This window comes from Urocampus carinirostris, chromosome 19, assembly GCF_059441175.1.
Source record: "Urocampus carinirostris isolate Australia breed hairy pipefish chromosome 19, RoL_Ucar_1.0, whole genome shotgun sequence".
NCBI classification, from domain to species: domain Eukaryota; kingdom Metazoa; phylum Chordata; class Actinopteri; order Syngnathiformes; family Syngnathidae; genus Urocampus; species Urocampus carinirostris.
Window position 1 is genome coordinate 9,473,249 of NC_142367.1, and position 17,555 is coordinate 9,490,803.

Below are 17,555 nucleotides of genomic sequence, written 5' to 3' on the forward strand. Positions count from 1 at the left end.
ATAAAGGAAATCAAACTTATAGCAAGAGTTTTAACACTGATTTCGCTTCCTTGGCTTTCAGTGGGGAGAAACCAAAAAAAAACCGAACACACCAAGTCAAATGAAAATGCTACAAAGGTGAGCTATGAGGTCGCAACACTGATCGCCAAGCACTGCAAACCTTTCACAAAGGGTGAATTTTTTAAAGACTGTCATCAAAATGATCGAAAATTGCCCTCACACAATTTCAATTTACCAAATCTGGCCCGCTGGTGAAGTTTGGACACCCCTGTTTAACCTGTATAATACGAACAAAACCTTAAAATCACATCTTAAGCTAACAGGGAGCCAATGCAGGTTAGCCAAAATCAGGGTAATGTGATAAAACTTTCTTGTCTTAGTAAAAATCCTCGTTGCAGCATTTTGTACCAGCTGCAGGCTCTTGATTTTGGACTTCGGGAGACCGGAGAGTAGTGCATTACAGTAATCGAGACGGGAGGTAACAAACGCATCCGACTGAGACAGCATAGGGCGAATTTTAGCAATGTTGCGAAGATGGAAAAAAGCTGATTTAGTAATATCCTTCACTTGTGTTTGAAAGGACATATCGGGGTCAAATGTGACACCTACATTTTTGACTGAGTCACTGTGGGTGATATTACATTTGTCAATGTTCACAGCAGTTTTTGAGATCAAGTCACGGCATTTAGATGGACCAATTACTAGCATTTCGGTCTTTTCAGAGTTAAGGCGCAAGAAGTTGAGTGACATCCATTCTTTTATCTCAGTAAGGCAGGCCTCCAAATTTCCATGACTTAGTGTGGCAGATATCTCTCTATTGGAAGGTTGCAAAAGCAAGTTTTATTGACACGGAACAGCCAACCATAGCGGCTAGCAGCTAGCCATAGGCAACAGTCAAGTAACTAACATCAATGACTAGAGAAGGAAACTAAGGGAAAAAACTCAGGAAGATTCTGCAATGATGGGACTCTGGAAGGCCAGTGACACTGGTGGTGAGCCATAGCCTGGAGCCGAGTGGCTACCATGAGTAGAGAAGAAAACAGTGGAAAGAAAAAAAGCTGGAAGATGCTTGAATGGCGGCCTTCGGTGACCATTACATGCAGGGAAAGTTTATGAGATAAGATAGTAAGTTACATAATAATAATAATAATAATTTCCTTGTATTGTCATTCTGTGTAACAATGCACACAGAACGAAATGTCGATTGCACCTGACCCGTTGTAGCGAGCCGATGCAGCCGCAGCCAACAGAGGGCGCCGCCGACCACTTTTTTTTTTTAAGTCTTAGGAATGACTCGGCCGGGGCGCGAACCACCGACCTCCCAGTCTCAAAGCGGGCGCCTTACCATCTAGGCTACTCAGTAGTAAACATTTCATGTGAACTATTAAGGCCACAATAGATGTCAGTTATCCAGTTCAACTTATCCGCCATAGACTACTATAGATGTCAAATTCCATTCTAGCTAAGCTGCCATAGACAACCAAGAAAACTATGAAGATGAAAGATCCCTTTTAGCTGGGCTGTCATGTACGGTTACATATGTCAAAATCCATTTCAGCTAAGCTGTCACAGAAACTATCGATGTCAAAATCGATTCTGGCAAGGCTGCCATAGGCAACTATAAATGTCAAAGATACGTCTTCGTGAGGAGGCCTTAGTCATAAAAATCTATTCTCGCTACACTGCTAAGACGACAAAGAACATCAAAGATCCCTTTTTAGCTGGGCTGTTATGTGCGGCTATAGACATCAAATTCATTTTTAGCTGAGCTACCATAAACCACTATAGACTCAAAATGAATCCTATCTAGGCTGCCATAGACCACTATAGATGTCAAAGATCCTTCTTTGTGAGGGTGCCCTAGATTTTACAACTGATTTACGCTACGCTGCCAATGACGACTATATAGTCCTGTCACGGTTGCCCATTGCCCTCACTTGGCCCCGCCTGTTTGGTGGCAGCTGCGGCTTGTTGCCTGATTGGCTTCCCTCCTATTTAAACTCAGTGCTCTCATTCACTCCTTGTCAGTCCATCGACAAACCTCTGCACTTGCAAGGCGTGTATTTTGACTCTGTCCGGTATCCTGCTTGTATATCCAGTATCCTGTATTGATCCCATCTGTCCTGTCTGGTTTCGATTTCGTCTGTCTCTGACTTCTCTGTCTCACTTCTTCCGCCTAGTGATCGCCGCATCACCGGCGTTTATGTTCACGCACATGACTGTCCCAGTCTTGTAAAATAAAGCTTGTGTGAAAACGTTACGCGTCTGGGTCCTCCGTTTGTCTTTTGGTCTGACAGATCCCTTATCCAGGCTTCCCGCAGATCCTTGAATAGTCTTAAAAGTCACTGAATTTAGGATTCTAAACATAAGGCTTTATTTTGCATTAAAATGTCTTAGATTTTTGGAAGTCTTAAAAATGAGAACACGTGAATAATAAGATTGAGATTGGTTTGAACTGAAGATTCAGTAACATTTATCAATCTTTTTTGAAATAACTTACTTTTGTGGCAACCTCGCATTTATAGTATTCCATGTTTAAAATTTTGGAGAGTGATATTCTTTTCAGATGGAAAGTTTTCAACTGGACAAAATGGGAACTAAAAAAATATACTACAATGACCGCTAATTCATGTGGTTTGTTTCAATGTTGTTTTTTTTTGTGGACCTGGTCTTAAAATTTGATTTAAAAAGGCATTGAATAAGTCTTAAAAAGTTTTGAATTGAACTTGCCTTAACCTGAAGAAACCCTGTTTATCGCTGGGCTGCCATGGACACTGTACCTGTCAAATTATTTTAAAGCTAAGCTGCCACAGACGACTAAAGATGTCAAAATCCATTCTAGCTAGCCTGCCATAGACTGCTACCAACATCACTTTAGCCAGGGTACCAAGAACAGGTCGCTTTCCCACCATGAGATGTGCAGAAAATGGATTTATGGATAACGTGGATATATATCTAGCGGCTGTACATTTTGTTCTTCGATGACGGCCAAGCCCAAGGATGTTTTGTCTGACGCGCCCTCCGCTCTCACCTCGCCACACCTCGATCCACATCGGGGCGCTCGATTGCGAAGTGGGTTACGATGCGGGGGGAGGCGGCAAGGTTGGCACGCCTGCGAACCGCAAAAAAAAACACAGGGGAAGTTAACCCACGCCAAAAAAGGTGGACTAAGCCTTGAAGGGGTAGGGTGTGGGAAAGGGGGAGGAATGAGGTGGAGGGGCGAGGGGGGTCGCTTCCTGTCGCCATTCCTCCCCAGCCGGAGAAGGAGAGCAAAACCGACTGCAAGCCACATGACATTCTCTCGGGCTCCCTCGCTCGCCGAGTGATGCGTTTCCTCCCCCCCTCTTCCCCTCCCTTTTTCCTCCCCCTCCTGCCCTTCAAAGCTTCGACATGTCATCTCTCACCACAAAAACAGAGGTGGGAAGACTCGCTGGCGCTACCGCTGCCTCAGGGTGTCTGGCACCGACGCTGCCTGCAAACGCACCACAGAGAGGAGAGCATGACAGAAGAGAAGGAGGGCGGGGAAGGGAAGGGGGGGGGACTCGTAAAAAAGACGGGTGTCAGAAGAGGGGCTTTGAGATGCGTCTGCTTTTTAACGCGGCCTTGTGAGTCACACAGACTGGCAGCAGCTGTCCCCCCACCCTGATAAAAAAAGGAAGGGGGGCCTTCAAAGTGGGAAGATCCGCTCTCCACCCAACTTAACCACAACAAACAAAACAATACCAAGTCCAGTAACCCAACGACACACGATTTTTCTGATCGCAATAGGATTTTCCCGGAGTCTTTGAACGCACCGCGGGAAGCCGCCGCCGCTTATGAGGAAACGTGGCTGAGAAGTTTACCACAATATTTGCAGATTGACTTAAGGAGCCATTAGTGTGACCCGAAAGACAGTTCAACTCGCAGAGACGAGGACGAGAAATGTCGTCATATAATGACTCAATGTTGATGCCAGAAACGAATAACCCTGTCATAGGCTAGTGTTTTTATTGGGAAAGGCTAGGGGTAAGATCTTAAACCCCAGCCCAGCCCAGACACGAAATTTAGGTCAGGCCTAAAATGTCTATCAATCAATTGGGTTCATGCCGGGCTTCTCTCTTGGTGACTTTTCAAATTGTAATTATCCACCAGTCATTGTTTTCTTTTTTCGCGTCGTGAAGGGTACAGAATCCATCGTGTGGATCCTCCACCGCACAACACAAAGAGAAAAAAACCATGATCAATGGCGGGTGGATAATTAAAAAAAGGCAGCGAGAGAGAAGCCTAGCCCTCACAAATAAAATATGAAAATTTGAGTTTTCTTCAGGCTTGGTCTCTGGAATCAAGTTAATTGGTCTGGGTCGGGCTGGATTATCTAAGCCTTATTTTACCTCTAGTCGTCTATTTTAAATTATAATGATGTCAGAAACAGTAAAAACCTTGGTCAGAGGATGGCATGGTTGCAACCCTTTTATATAAGCAGTCTTTTTAAAAGGACAGTGTGCATATCTAAAATAACAGCTTGTGTTTTTACTAAGTTACCATCTTAATTGTGGAAAGCAGGGTTAAATAAACTACTTCAACCACTAAATCAGAATCCTTTTACTAGAAAATCACAAAGACCCAGCACTGACGAGTTTTTTCACCTTGGAGACCTCTGTATTGTGTCATGAGAGCAAAAACGAGGAAAAAGAAACAGGAAAGCTACAGACTCGAAAGTGGCCGAAAGGCACAATTTTTCTGTCTTTTCATTTTTCAGCAAAGACTTTCACAAGCCTTTTGTTTTTCGGGTTTGTACAGCATCAGGATGGTGGACCAATATGTCAGCTTCCTCTTAAAATAAATGCAAATGTCTTGTCTTACAAGCCTTTTTTTAAAGCATGTTTTTATATAGTGGTCAATGTATTTTTCTTTTTTTATTTAAATCAATATTTTTTAAAAGGAATGAAGTTTAACCACTAGGAGGCCCTAAATACTACACACCATCCCTTTAAGGCATTACATTTACTTAAAAACAAAAGAGGGGCGGGAATGGTTTAAATGAATAGTTAGAAACAATAGCACACACAACTAAATGCTAGTTATATCACCCAGAGTGATTCAGTCAAAAATTAGGTGTCAAGTTTGACCCCGATCTGTCCTTTCAAACACATGTTAAGAATATTACTAGAACAGCTTTTTTTTTCCATCTTCGCAACATTGCTCAAATTTGCCCTAAGCTGTCTGTCGGATTCGGAGATTATAATTCATGCGTTTGTTACCTCCTGTCTTGATTATTGTAATGCACTACTCTCCGGTTTCCCGAAGTCCAACATCAAGAGCCTTCAGCTGGTATAAAATGCAGCAGCGAGGCTTTTAACAAATAAGACAAGAAACTTTGATCACATTACCCCGATTTAGCTAATCTGCATTGGCTCCCTGTTAGCTTAAGATGTGATTTTAAGTTTTTTTTTTTCTACAAAACCATGCATGGACTTGCTCCCTCATATATTTCAGATTTAATTTCCCCCTATGTTCCGGTCCGGAGACTTCGCTCTGAAAACGCTGGTCTACTCGTGATCCCAAGAATCAAGAAGAGATCCGCAGGTTCGAGAGCATTCTCCATCCGGGCCCCGGTGCTGTGGAATGCTCTTCCCCCTGAGATTTGATCTGCAACCTCAGTGGAAATGTTTAAATCTAAGCCTAAAACACACTTCTATTCTATAGCATATGAATAACCTATATTTCATGTTGACAATATCTGTGTATTATTTGCCCTCATGTAGGATTTAGATCAGGGGATTGGTGTTATAATAGTCTGTGGTCTGTGCAGCCCTTTGAGACTCATGACTTGACTTGACAAAATAACTTGCTAACAACTTCGTTAAAATATTTCTTTTAAAATTCTTGATTTTCGTAACAAATATTTGCTGTATTTTGTAATTAAAAAAGACCCCAAACATATATTTAACGCGAAAAGAGACTTACTGTGTATTCAAGCCCATAGGGGGCAGTCTTCGTAGTCGGTTCTTTAGTTCTATTTTAGTAACGTTTGCGCCACGAGGGGGGACATTTTCATCCAGGAGGGTGGTTGGATCATTTAAAAATACAGCAGTAGTAAAACTGAGCTTGGTTGGGATTTATTTGAGTATTGATTAGAAAGTAAAACACCCAGATAAATACTTGGAGCTCGTTTTGAGATTCCTCCGAATTGCGAACCTTCGATTCATTAATCTCTCATGGCAGCTCTGTTTCCATGTTCTTTAGCGTAAAATCAACACCACGGCGGACGAAAACACGTAAAGGTATCAATGGAGGGAAAGTCAGAATTTGGATTGAATTCATACTTAGGTGGATAATTGTCTTTGCTAGATACGCTACGGAGTTAGCATCCATGAGCACTTCCGTAAACAATGAATTACATGGGACGCCATGCGTCCTCTTCCACGGATATGTTGGCAATCAAAAGATGCTTAAAAGTTACAAGACACGCATAGAAGTCGCAATTTTATGGAAATGTGAACGATTTTACAACATTGGATTTCACCCATAAATTTTGTAAGTCTTGACTCGACCAAGGCTCGAACCGATGACCACCCATTCTCGGGAGCGGCCGCCCGACCCTAATGATCACCGAGCTGGTCCTTGTCTGCTGCAGATGGCACGTCCTACATTTTGAATGAAATCAGACTTTTATGTGCATCTTATGAGTGTGAAATTACAGTATGTTGTCCTGCTAAATCCTCGAAAATGAAATCAGTTACGTTTCTTTTTTTAAATTTAAGATTGTAATCTTTTATTTGGTATTTTTTGCCTCAATTTAAGAGCAGCATGTGCGGCACAGTTCAGAGGTCATGGGTTCAAATCCAGCTACCAGCCTTCCTGTGTGGAGTTTGCATGTTCTCCCTGTGCTTGCGTGGGTTTCCTCCGGGCACTCCGGTGTCCTCCCACATTGTCAGGATGATTGGTCGATCCGAATTGTCCCTAGGTATGAATGAGCGAGCGAATTGTCTGTCCCTGTGTGCCCTGCGACTGGCTGGCAACCAGTTCAGGGTGTCCCCTGCCCACTGCCCGAAGATAGATGGGATGGGCTCCAACTCCCCCGCGACTCTAAAGGATAAGCGGTGCAGATAATGGATGGACGCCTCAATTCAGTCCCCATAATAAATAATGTGCGAGTTTCGAAAGATAAAAATACTGGAAATGATTAAATGAGAAGGGAGTAAAAGAGCGAAATCAATATATAGCGCCATTCTGAGCTAATTTGCTCATGCTAATTGAAATGACAGTAAATCGGCGCAAACGACAACCACAATTATCGTTATTATCGTGTATCGTTAATTTTTATTGTCAAAAACAGGCCGTACTGATTTGAGATCTGATATTCGAATTCATCACATTTAAGCGTTCCCTAACCTGAGCTAACCTGAGCACCTGACGCTTCCCTGCCAAGAACAACACACCCCGTTTTTTGCATATTTTTACTGAAAGAGACGTCAAAACGCGAACGAAGATTCGACACGGTTCGATTTATCCCGACGGAGACTATTTTTCCGACGATCGTCCGTGAGCGTGCGATGTTTACGACCTTTGACCCAGGGGCCCCATTTTGGAAGCGATATTTTGATGGCAAAAAGATGTTTTTGTGTTGAGGAAAAAGCGCCGCAGGGCAGAAAACGAGAAAAACAAGTGAGGGAACAAGAGTCGGCGGCGTTGGGGCAAGTGAGGGAAAACTAGCGTGATTTATGAGCTGGCTCCACCCGCTATTGTAGCAACTTTGTGGCATCCTTTCTGCTCTAGTTTGCCATTTAGGGACCGAACATCCAACCGGTTCGTCATTTTGCTGTCCAACGAGTCCCCTGGAAATGAATTAGGTCTCAACTTTTATTTTTTATGAACAAGGAAGATGAAATATCGAGCTTGTCAATGTAATTAATGCATGATGATAAAAAAAAATCTGCTGGATTATATTCAATATTCTGCATTTAAATCTACAAAAACATGATCAGCTTGTCTAAATATGGTATATTCCATGCATACAATACAATACGGTTGGCACTCAAAAATGTCAAATTCAGTTCATATCAATTCTTTTCGTGGGGCAACACTGCCCTCCAGTGGATTGGATCTTCATTGCATCAGTTTCTATTTTTCTATGTATTGTTACGAGACTAATTTAAATTTGATGGGTAGAAATATAAAAAAAACAAATCTGGTGAGGTGCTAAATTAATTTCGCTCAATAAATATTTTTTTTGTAGATGTGGTCAGGTCACGTGTGAAAAAATCCCTAGAATAAAAATGCACCAAAATAAAAATGCAAACACTGTTATTCTTTTTATTTCCGTGTCACTCAAATTATAAGTCAGAAAACCCCTATGAAATAAACGCACAAAAAGAGAATACCGGATTTTTCCAGAATATAACACACACCGAAAAACAAAAATCTGCCAGAAATTCAAAAGGGCGCTGTATAATCCAGTAAGCTTTGTAGACCAGAAAATACGGGACATAAAATCAGAAATGCAAAATTGCAATAAATTGCTACGACACGCAGTAACCATTTGTAAATGAATTCATTCTTTTTAGGGGTGAAAAGAGATTTCATAACAATAGTTTACATCCTATGAATAATTGAATGCGCCTTATAGTTCTGTAAGCCTTGTATATGAGAAATATTTCACAAAAAGCGATTTTGGTGGTGCGCATTAAAGCGTGGAAAATACTGTAATTAGAAATAGGAAAACAGTTATTTTTTTCCAATATTTTTATGTATTATTTTTAATTGAATAACACTATTTATAGGCATGGTCAGGACACGAGTAAGGAAAAACCCATAAATAATGATAACCACATCTGCGGTTCCTTCTCAAGGTTTCTTCATTTTTTTCCATGTTGAGGTTTTGAGTTTTTCCTTGCCCGTATGTAGGTTTTAAATCAGGGGATGGTGTCATAATAGTCTGTAGTTTGCAATAATCTGTGGTCTGTGCAGCCCTTTGAGACTCCATGTGATAAGGGCTATACAGATAAACATGACTTGACATAATAACAAGCATAATTGCCCGGCATTGTGGGGCATTCTACTTGGTCGAAGGTTGCCGGGGCCTTGGTCTGTTGAAAAAGCGCCAGGGACCCAAAAGGCCACATGCAGTTCCAGAGCTGAGTGTACACAAAAGCAGATTTTTGTTGATTTTTTTGGTATTTATTGGGGGTGCTTCGACACCAAACCTATCTTAAAAAACACTCCGAGAAGTCTAAAGTACAAACGTGTACATTTTCACAAAAATCAGTTCAGCCTTTTTGGAGCCTATAAGCTGCATACAAACACACATACACGCACGCATATCGGGATTTATAAATGAACTATAGATTAGATATATAAATGCATGAAAAGAATAATAAACAAAATATATTAATAATAATGCAAAAAGTGTTTTGTTATTTTATAACACTGGTCAGGTCATGAGTAAAAATAGTGAAGAAAACCCCAACAACATAACTTGAGAGGGGGGGAAAAAAGCTCAAATAAATACGCGATCATAGTGATTATAATGCAAATAATATTATTATTTATTTCCTGTTTTATTTATCTTTATCTCATTTCATTTTTATTATTAATTTCGTTAATTCATCATAATGAAAGTTCAGCTCAAAGCAATCCTGAATGTTTCTCTGGAAACACAAAACGAAAGCAATTCTTTGCGAGACTGACAGGAAGAATTGAGTTTTTATATCATTGTAAAACCACAGACAAATTGAGAGTTAATTAGTTGACAATTTGCCTGCCCGAGGGGGCCCCGTTGCAGACCAACGGTAGGCGGCATCGCTCACAATAACTGACAACATTTCTGTGCCAGACATTTTGACCACAAGTCATAAATCGGAGCAGAAAATTGTATAATGGTTTAAACCGTTACGATCCCGTGACATATATAGTGTTTATTTAACCGCACTTGATAAAATAGGACCATTTGCAATCTAGAGCTTATTTTTCTCACCAACTAAGGATTCAGCATAAACATTGGAGTGCTGTCAAAGTTCAAGATGAGAGTTAAAGCTATAAATCAGTTTGAACTCGGGAGTTGAATTTCAAACCTGAGGAAATCATTTGCATTATATTTACACTAGGGCTTAAGTAAATCTTAAACTAAAGCTGTTTTATTTCCTGAGTTAAAGCTGCAATTGTCAAGTTAAGTCATGTTTATTTGTGATGCCCTTAATCACAAAGAGTCTCAAAGGGCTGCACAGACTATTGCAAACTACAGACTATTATTAAACCATCCCCTGATCTAAAACCTTCATGAGGGCAAGGAAAAACTCAAACCTCAAAATGAGGAAAATGAAGAAACCTTGAGAGGTAATCCCCCTTCTTGGATAACCCAAGAGTTAAAGCTTCAACCATCATAGGGGAATACTTTGCAAGGAAGAGACCATCTTCTTCATACTTTCAAATTGATGTGTCATATTTATATGCTGCCAAAGATAAAGCTTTAGATGTGGGGGTCTTATTTGAAGACTGGAGGCTGCAGTCATGACTTAAAGCTAGGAAATAGCAGAAAGGAATGCAGTAACATGATTTGCATGCAAGTACATGCATTTTTTTTAGATGCAATCGGATGAACTCTTTTCTTTTCATCTTTTTGCGTTGAATTCTACTAGAAGCAGGCCTTTTCTCACTTTCACCATTTTTCTCCTCCACTGAAAAAATAAACTGCAGGGATGAGCATGACGTCTCTCTCCAGAACCTCAATCCCATCCCCCTTGCCTTGAACTTAATGTGTTCCGCCCAAACAAGGTTGAAAAGTAAAATAAAAGCAGATAGGCGCAATCAAAAAATAAAGCATCGAGGGGCACATACTTAATATAAATTACCTCAACATTGCACCCACCTTTAACTACTTATACAGTAAGAGTTATAAAGTATAGATTATTCTATAGTTAAAGAATTAACCCTTAAAGGGAAATTATTGTTTCCCAGGGAGTAAGAATCCAGTTCAAAATGGATGCATCCCTGTAGTTCAAATAGATGCAGTTATAGCTGCTTTTCACAAAGACCTTGACACATAATTTAGTTTTGCATCAAGTCACTTTCACTCCCCAAGTAAAGCTTTCAAATACTGTTTGAGCTAAAAGGTTCAAGCTTCAACCTTTTAAACAATTCACAAATGGAAGCATCCCATTTATGTCAGTGCTGTCGAAGTTAAATTTTCACTCTGTGGATCAACTCTAGTGTTAAAGATGCTTAAAGGAATACCTTAACAATGATGCTTTAACTGGTGAGATTAAGCTCTAGAGCCAACAATGACAAAATAATATATTAAAGCTGCTTTAACGCACAGTTAACCCTTAATTTTTACCATATGCTTTTTAAAAATCTTCATAAATAAAAAAAAGGACGAATATTTTCACCTCCAGTAGATGTGAAATATGGAAATCTCATATTTGATATGCAAATGAGCAGTTCATTTGCATATGAAGCTCCCTCCTTTTCATGGACCACTTCAAGTTAAACGGCGTCACGGCCTTTCAGGCCTAATTGCCTTTCGCTTTTGCGCTTTTCTCAAGGCACCTGTGCAGCAGATGAAAGACTCTTTCAGATTGGAAATAATTTGAGTAATACATTTATCATTTTGTTAGCAAACGCTCATCTGTGAACTTGTTTGGAGGGGCCGGAATTTGGGGGTGGAGTCTAAGGTTATAAAAGCAGCTGCCGAGAGAAAACCAATCGCAAACAGAGACGAGAAATGGATCGATGGAGACTGGTTGTTCCTTTTCTGCTTTTTTGCCTTTTGGCGACTAAGTGTGAGGATGAGGTGAGGTTACGTTTGAGCTACTTACAAACATTTTACATTGGTTTCATTTGATTTGTTTTTTGTTGGTAGCCGCAAGATCAATCAACATGGGAGCTGCTCCGCCCCTTGGCTAAACTCGTGAAAAGATCCAAAACTTTTCGCTTCTACGGACTCATGGGGAAACGCTCAGGTGATATATTTAATTTTTTTTTGTGTGTGTGTTTTTTTAATTCTCTCATGTTTTATTACTCTTGTCCTCCAGCTCGAGAAAGAACCAGAGTATGGTGGACGACAGATGCTCGCAATCAACCACACAAGACAGACGCCATTTAAGCAGTATAAAAACCTGAGCTTCTTTTATTTTTTTTACAGTGGTACTTTCAGGATTTCAATTGGTAGCAGATCAAGAAAGAGATCAATATTGTAAAAAACGAATATGACCAGTTTTTTTTTTCTTAAAAATGTCAAAACAGCTCCATAGCGTTGTTGCATCTTGTGTGGTGTGGGCAAAATATTCAACATTCAAAACCTGCATACACAAAAGTGTCCCAAAGAAAAGTAGACGAGAACAAGAAAGACGGTCTGCTTTTTTCAGAGGCGAGGCTACTTGCGGCTGGTGATGCTGAAGGAGGTTTGATGGAGCGGGCTTTTAGGTCCCCTTAGGAGGAGTCCATTTCAGCGAGCCGGGGTCAATGGTTTTGTTGCCGTTGCCTCTCTTCACCTCTTTGGCTTTCCACTCATCAATCAAATCCTGTGGGAATACACCAACCTCAGCATGTGGAGCACTTCATGAGAAGTAAGATCTCACCTGTCGCTTGAGCACCAAGTGCTTCCCCTTCCAGTATTTCAACATCTGAAGAGACTGCAACGTGCTGACGATGTCCACAGGATTGACGGCAGTTTCCTGGCTTATCTCTGCAAGAATGACTTTTTAATTTTACTGTGCAGGCTGCACAAATCATGTACCACCTGCCTCACCTTTAATGGAGATCTCCTTGCCCTGGAAGTTGTTCATGTAGCGAAGCAAAACTTCCTTCCAGTAACTGCGGTAGCTGATGAGGCCGAGGTCAGACAGAGGCCGCTCGGGCGAGCCCACCTTCTCCTCCACTTTGGACAGCAGGTAGCCTTAAAGGGACGGTGCCATAATTCACCACAAAAGGTCACTCTAGCTTAGAACGTTGTGATGCAAGTGCATGGGAAGAAGACGGTACGGAAGCCCAAAGAACACCAATTGGCAAAATTCTGAATCCTACAAATGACCAATTAAGTTGGATAGACCCAAATTGGTGGAGCATCTAACACTAGTGGTGAGCCATAGCCTGCTTTCAAGTGGCTAGAGAAGGAAATTGGAAAAAGTGACAGACGCCTCAATGACGGGACTCTGCAACCTTCGCATTTGGGGCTCAGTTGTGTGAATTAAGAGGCCATTAAGTTCTAAAAGCACCAGTGGCACTAGCTTGCTTTGCAAAATGATCATTCAGGCTTCTATAGTAACAGATGGCAGACAAACAAATTCGCTTTTCAGGTTGTGTAAACCTAAAATTATGAAATAGTACATGTGTTTTGCTATGATTTTAGTATTTTCCTCCAATGAATGAATTATTTCACCCAAATAGGGATCACTAAATAACACACTGGAATTTTAAAACGAAAAGCAGTCAGGAGGCATGTCCACAGATGAGCAACTTACTGAAATCGATGAGCATCTTGCCGAAGCCTTGCCTCATATACTGCGGCATGGTCAGAATGCAGGAAACGTTGTAGTTGAGGAAGGAATTCTTCTCCTACAAATTAGGAATAGACACCTTTCATGTACAGCACAATTTGTAATCTTAATATTGATAACAAATATTAATGAGCATTCACAAAAAAATCAATCATTGAATTAGTTACTTCCTGCAATTAAATACAATTTGAGTGTAGAGTTTTTAAGAGTCCTTAATTAGAAAAAAAGCTGCATTGTCAATTATGTATATTCAAATTAATCAGTATTGAATGAAGTTGGCGTGAACATTTTAATTGAATTAAGTCAAAGACTTGAAATAATATGATTCAGGAAATTATTATAAATACATAGATAAATCCAGCTATGGGATGAATATTTTCTCACTATTCTAAGTATTTTTACAAGTAAATGCAGCATTACTCATTCGAATTATCCAAAGTATTAGTGAACGACTAGTTTTCCCAATTCCCAACATGTTGTGTCCTTACTTTGGAAAAGTATCCAACTAAATGGCATCCTGTGTTGTCGGCCTCTGTCATGACATAAAAGAGAAACGGCTCCACGTCGTAGTAGAGCGTTTTGTGGTCTAGGAAGAGTTTGGCCAGTAGACACAAATTCTGGCAATATATCTGGGAGGTGAAAAAACAATGTTAAGTCAAAAGTACTGTGATCTTGAGTATTCATACTGGTACCTTATTTTTCTTGCCGTCCACTTCAAAGACTGATATAGCCGCTTTTCTGTAGACCTCATCTCCTGGAGGATGCTTCCACACACACTTGGCCTGAAGCAAACATACCCAGGTTACATCAACGATAAAAACTTTTTTTTTTTTGAAAAGTCAATCAAAAGGAATCAATCTCACCATGTGGCGCCTGAGGATGGTCTGACTCTTCATGTACTTGAGGCAGAACTCGCAGACGTAGAGGCGACCCAGGCGGGCGTACTCCTCAGGGTAGGGCGAGTGGTACCACGTGTCCAGCTCGTAGCGGCCAAACAGGATGGTCTTGATCATGTTGCTGCCCTCTGTGATCTGACCTTGGATGCGCAGCTTCTCCTGCATCAACATCACATAGTTTCTTGCTTTGTTTTTTAAAAATGTCGTCGATGAGGATCTCACCAAATCTTCAGAGGCTCGAGCCTGCGCTTTCCTGAAAAGCTCCAAGTCGTAATCACTGGTGATGTTTTCCAACAGGGGCTCCCTGGTGTTGCCGTATGTCTGTCGGTGCTCCTGTGAAGGACCATCCATGAGAGTTAAATCATCGATCGCTTTGGTAACTGAGAAGATCTTAATCGTACCATGTGTTTTTCTTTCTGCTCCTTCTGCAGAGGAGCATTCCTCCCCTTCCTCATTTCAGCCACCTGCTCTTTATATCGGCTCTGTTTCGATGTCGGCGTCTACAGAAAACCCGGCAAGATCCGGTTATGCCAATCGAAACATTTCTTTGAATTTGAACTGAAACAAACCTGGTGACGGGTGGCGTGACGGGAATTGCTTTCCTCTTGGCCCTTCATCTCGTCGTCTTGTTTCTCACGGCTGACAGCTTTCACCTGACCCCCAAATAAAGAAATAGATTTGAAAAAAGCCAGCTTATTGAGACCTATAGAAATAACTTGAATTTTACCTTGCATTCGTCGGCAGACAGATTGTGATAGAGAGGACATCCAGACACAGCAAAATGGCGTTCATGCTTTCCTGTCAAATGACCTGTTGAGTCAAGAAGTTTAAAATAGCATCAATAAAAGACAACTTTCTTATTCTCATGAGCACCAGCAGCCGTTGCTCAAAAATGATCTGTCTCCTTGACAGCCGTTTATTCCCTTTTGTGTTACCATCACAATAAAGCAATGCTTTGACAAAACCTTACCTAGCGAATTGCACCCAGGGGTGGGACACTTCATGTTGAAGTTGTATGTCTCATGGCAACGGCGCCGTTTGGGTCGGTGCGAGAGGTCCTTGTCCGAATCCCTGCCGGCCTGATCTTTGGACTGGCTTTCATCGTGGGAGGCGTTGGGGCTGGAGATGTCCAGTTCCGACTCGGAGGACGGTGCGTTTCCCGTGGGCGTTAGCGGCGGGGACTCGTCTTGATCGGCCGACTGCTTCAAGTCGGCCGTGTCTGCCGGCAAAGGAACATATTTAAGCAACTCGAATATTATAGCGGTCGTGTTGTATTGTATGGCAAACCGTGAGAACTCTGGCTCAGGCGAGTGGAGGCTCGAGTGAGACGTTGTCTCTTGGTCCGAGTCCCGTCGCTTTCAGAACTGTTGGCTTGCTCCCTTTCAGCGGAGGAGTCCGAATCTTCTGTTACATCGGAACCACTGCCTGCCATGTGTCTCTATACTCAGAAGGGAAACAGACAAATGTATGGCACACCGATTTTTAAGTAGGCAAGCAACAAATTTTCTGCAGCAAAAATAATATTGACAAAAGCTTTCTAAAATATGTGATGATGTCACATTGAAGGTGAGGCAAGCCAATGTGAAGCTGGCTTTCACCCGCGGGGCGAGTTTGTACACAATGCAGCGGCTTGTTTTTTTATTATTGCCCACTGAAAAAGATGGATATAGAGGACACTGTCAAAGCAGGAGCTCTGGAATTATTACTTGGTATATTTTCTCATAAGTTTGATCTGCTTCCTTGTTTTTGATAAGCGCCGGGCAAGAATTTTGATACTCTTTACTTGCAAAAACAACAACGCTAACTTGCCATAGTTGAGCCATTTCGTTTGGTGAAGACGTTTGTGATATTGATTGAATATCAAAAAGTACGTTTGTCTCTGAAGTCGATTGGATGGCACTATTAAATGTACAGTGAGAGTTACTATTATCACAATTTTACTTTTGCGAAAACACAATGTGACTCCTGTGTTGCATTAACTGTGCCAACTACCGCAATATTACCAATACTTATTTTTCTCTTAAGTCATTTATGACATATTTATCCCAGAATTCCATGTCTGATGTAGTTGCAAACAATGTTCAGTCGTAATTGATGACAATAAAGACAATAATAATTACCTCCCCTGTCCATTAACATTTAGAAAGCCCAAAAATATGTACTTTAAAAAGGGGAGAGTGTGCAAGGTACTTATTATATATTATAAAAAGCCATTTTACTTTAAGTAGAAAAAACGTACTTGTGTTATAACATTTTCGATTTTCAACAGTTGGACTTCTTCCGTCTCTTGTTCATTTTTTAAAAAGCACTTAAATGCCTTTTTGGTGAGAATTTGATAAATTAACAATTGAAACGAACATCATGTAAATGCTGGTTATTTCGCATTTTATACTGTACCTTTTTAGCAAGTCCTTGTTGGGAAAAATTGTTTGGACCCCAATTTTGCATTTATATGCATGCCTACTTTTAAATTCATCAACATTTAGTTTTAACATTGTAGTTTAGCACGCTTTGCTTCAGAAGAGACCACCTAACCAAACCCCTTTCGCAAATCTACTATTTCAGCAATTCTAATCTATTTTTAAATGCCAGTAGTCATTTATGAACCATTTCCGCGAGTAAAAATATTCCAATATAGCATTTCCTCACTTCGGCGTCTGTTTTCCTTACCACCAAAAATTAATTTGTCAGATATTTGAAAGTCTACGTTACTGTCTTGTCTGCTACCAAGCTAAGCTACGAACGTTCGGCGCTCGTTTTTCCAATTCATTTTGATTAAATACAAACCCAATATTTGATTTTGAATCGTAAGGTTTCTTATTCATACATGAACATGTTCTAGAAATACGTTTAAACAGAAATATCCAAATTTGGGGTGAAATGGTAATGATAACGCTAAAGCTAACACTAGCAGGCTAGCCCCATTCACAATAATACTAGCACGCCCTTTTCTTTTCCCTACCTGACGTCTGCGAGGCATTTTCAGCTTGTGAAAGGTTCGTCGGAAAAAAATATAATTCTTATTTAGGGTTAAAATTAGTCGAAGTGACGTTTTATCGTCTTAGAATAACAAATATGGAGAATGTAATCGGGAACTGGCGCCACATCGAAGAACAGACTACAGTTAAACCATTACGCCAGCAGGGGGCAGCATTGACACAGGAACCGCCTTCACTTTTATTTT

General features: G+C 40.8%; 1 protein-coding gene and 1 long non-coding RNA gene across 3 annotated transcripts in view; one reads left to right on the top strand and one right to left on the bottom strand.

Moving 5' to 3' along the window:
• LOC148347186 (uncharacterized) overlaps positions 1-11,690 on the top strand; it is a 39,741-nt gene extending 28,051 nt beyond the window's left edge. Inside the window, exon 3 of the long non-coding RNA XR_015847978.1 lies at positions 11,595-11,690. This is a non-coding gene — a long non-coding RNA (uncharacterized LOC148347186). The remainder of the gene's footprint in view (positions 1-11,594) is intronic.
• A 387-nt stretch (positions 11,691-12,077) lies between these two features.
• Positions 12,078-17,537, bottom strand: kat7b (K(lysine) acetyltransferase 7b). 2 transcript variants are annotated; one of them, XM_088323526.1, is made up of 14 exons: positions 17,334-17,533; positions 15,659-15,809; positions 15,342-15,590; positions 15,099-15,181; positions 14,941-15,024; positions 14,773-14,871; positions 14,594-14,704; positions 14,339-14,530; positions 14,168-14,257; positions 13,964-14,104; positions 13,440-13,533; positions 12,728-12,874; positions 12,558-12,664; positions 12,078-12,500 (listed from the first exon to the last, which is right to left on the bottom strand). In XM_088323526.1, exons 1-14 carry the CDS (start codon positions 17,349-17,351, stop codon positions 12,399-12,401), a joined length of 1,668 nt encoding a protein of 555 aa, XP_088179652.1. In that variant the 5' UTR covers positions 17,352-17,533; the 3' UTR covers positions 12,078-12,398. The 2 variants fall into 2 exon arrangements, with proteins under 2 accessions (XP_088179652.1, XP_088179651.1); XM_088323525.1 differs by having other exon boundaries at positions 14,339-14,704; positions 17,334-17,537.
• Positions 17,538-17,555: the final 18 nt, after the last annotated feature.

Bases quoted from the DNA above. Each gene is read 5' to 3' on its own strand.
- kat7b (XM_088323525.1), bottom strand. The intron at 14,705-14,772 runs GTACGATTAAGA...GGTCCTTCACAG, and splicing joins AGCAGAAAGAAAAACACATG to GAGCACCGACAGACATACGG. The intron at 14,258-14,338 runs GTGAGATTGATT...TGTTTGCTTCAG, and splicing joins CCATCCTCAGGCGCCACATG to GCCAAGTGTGTGTGGAAGCA.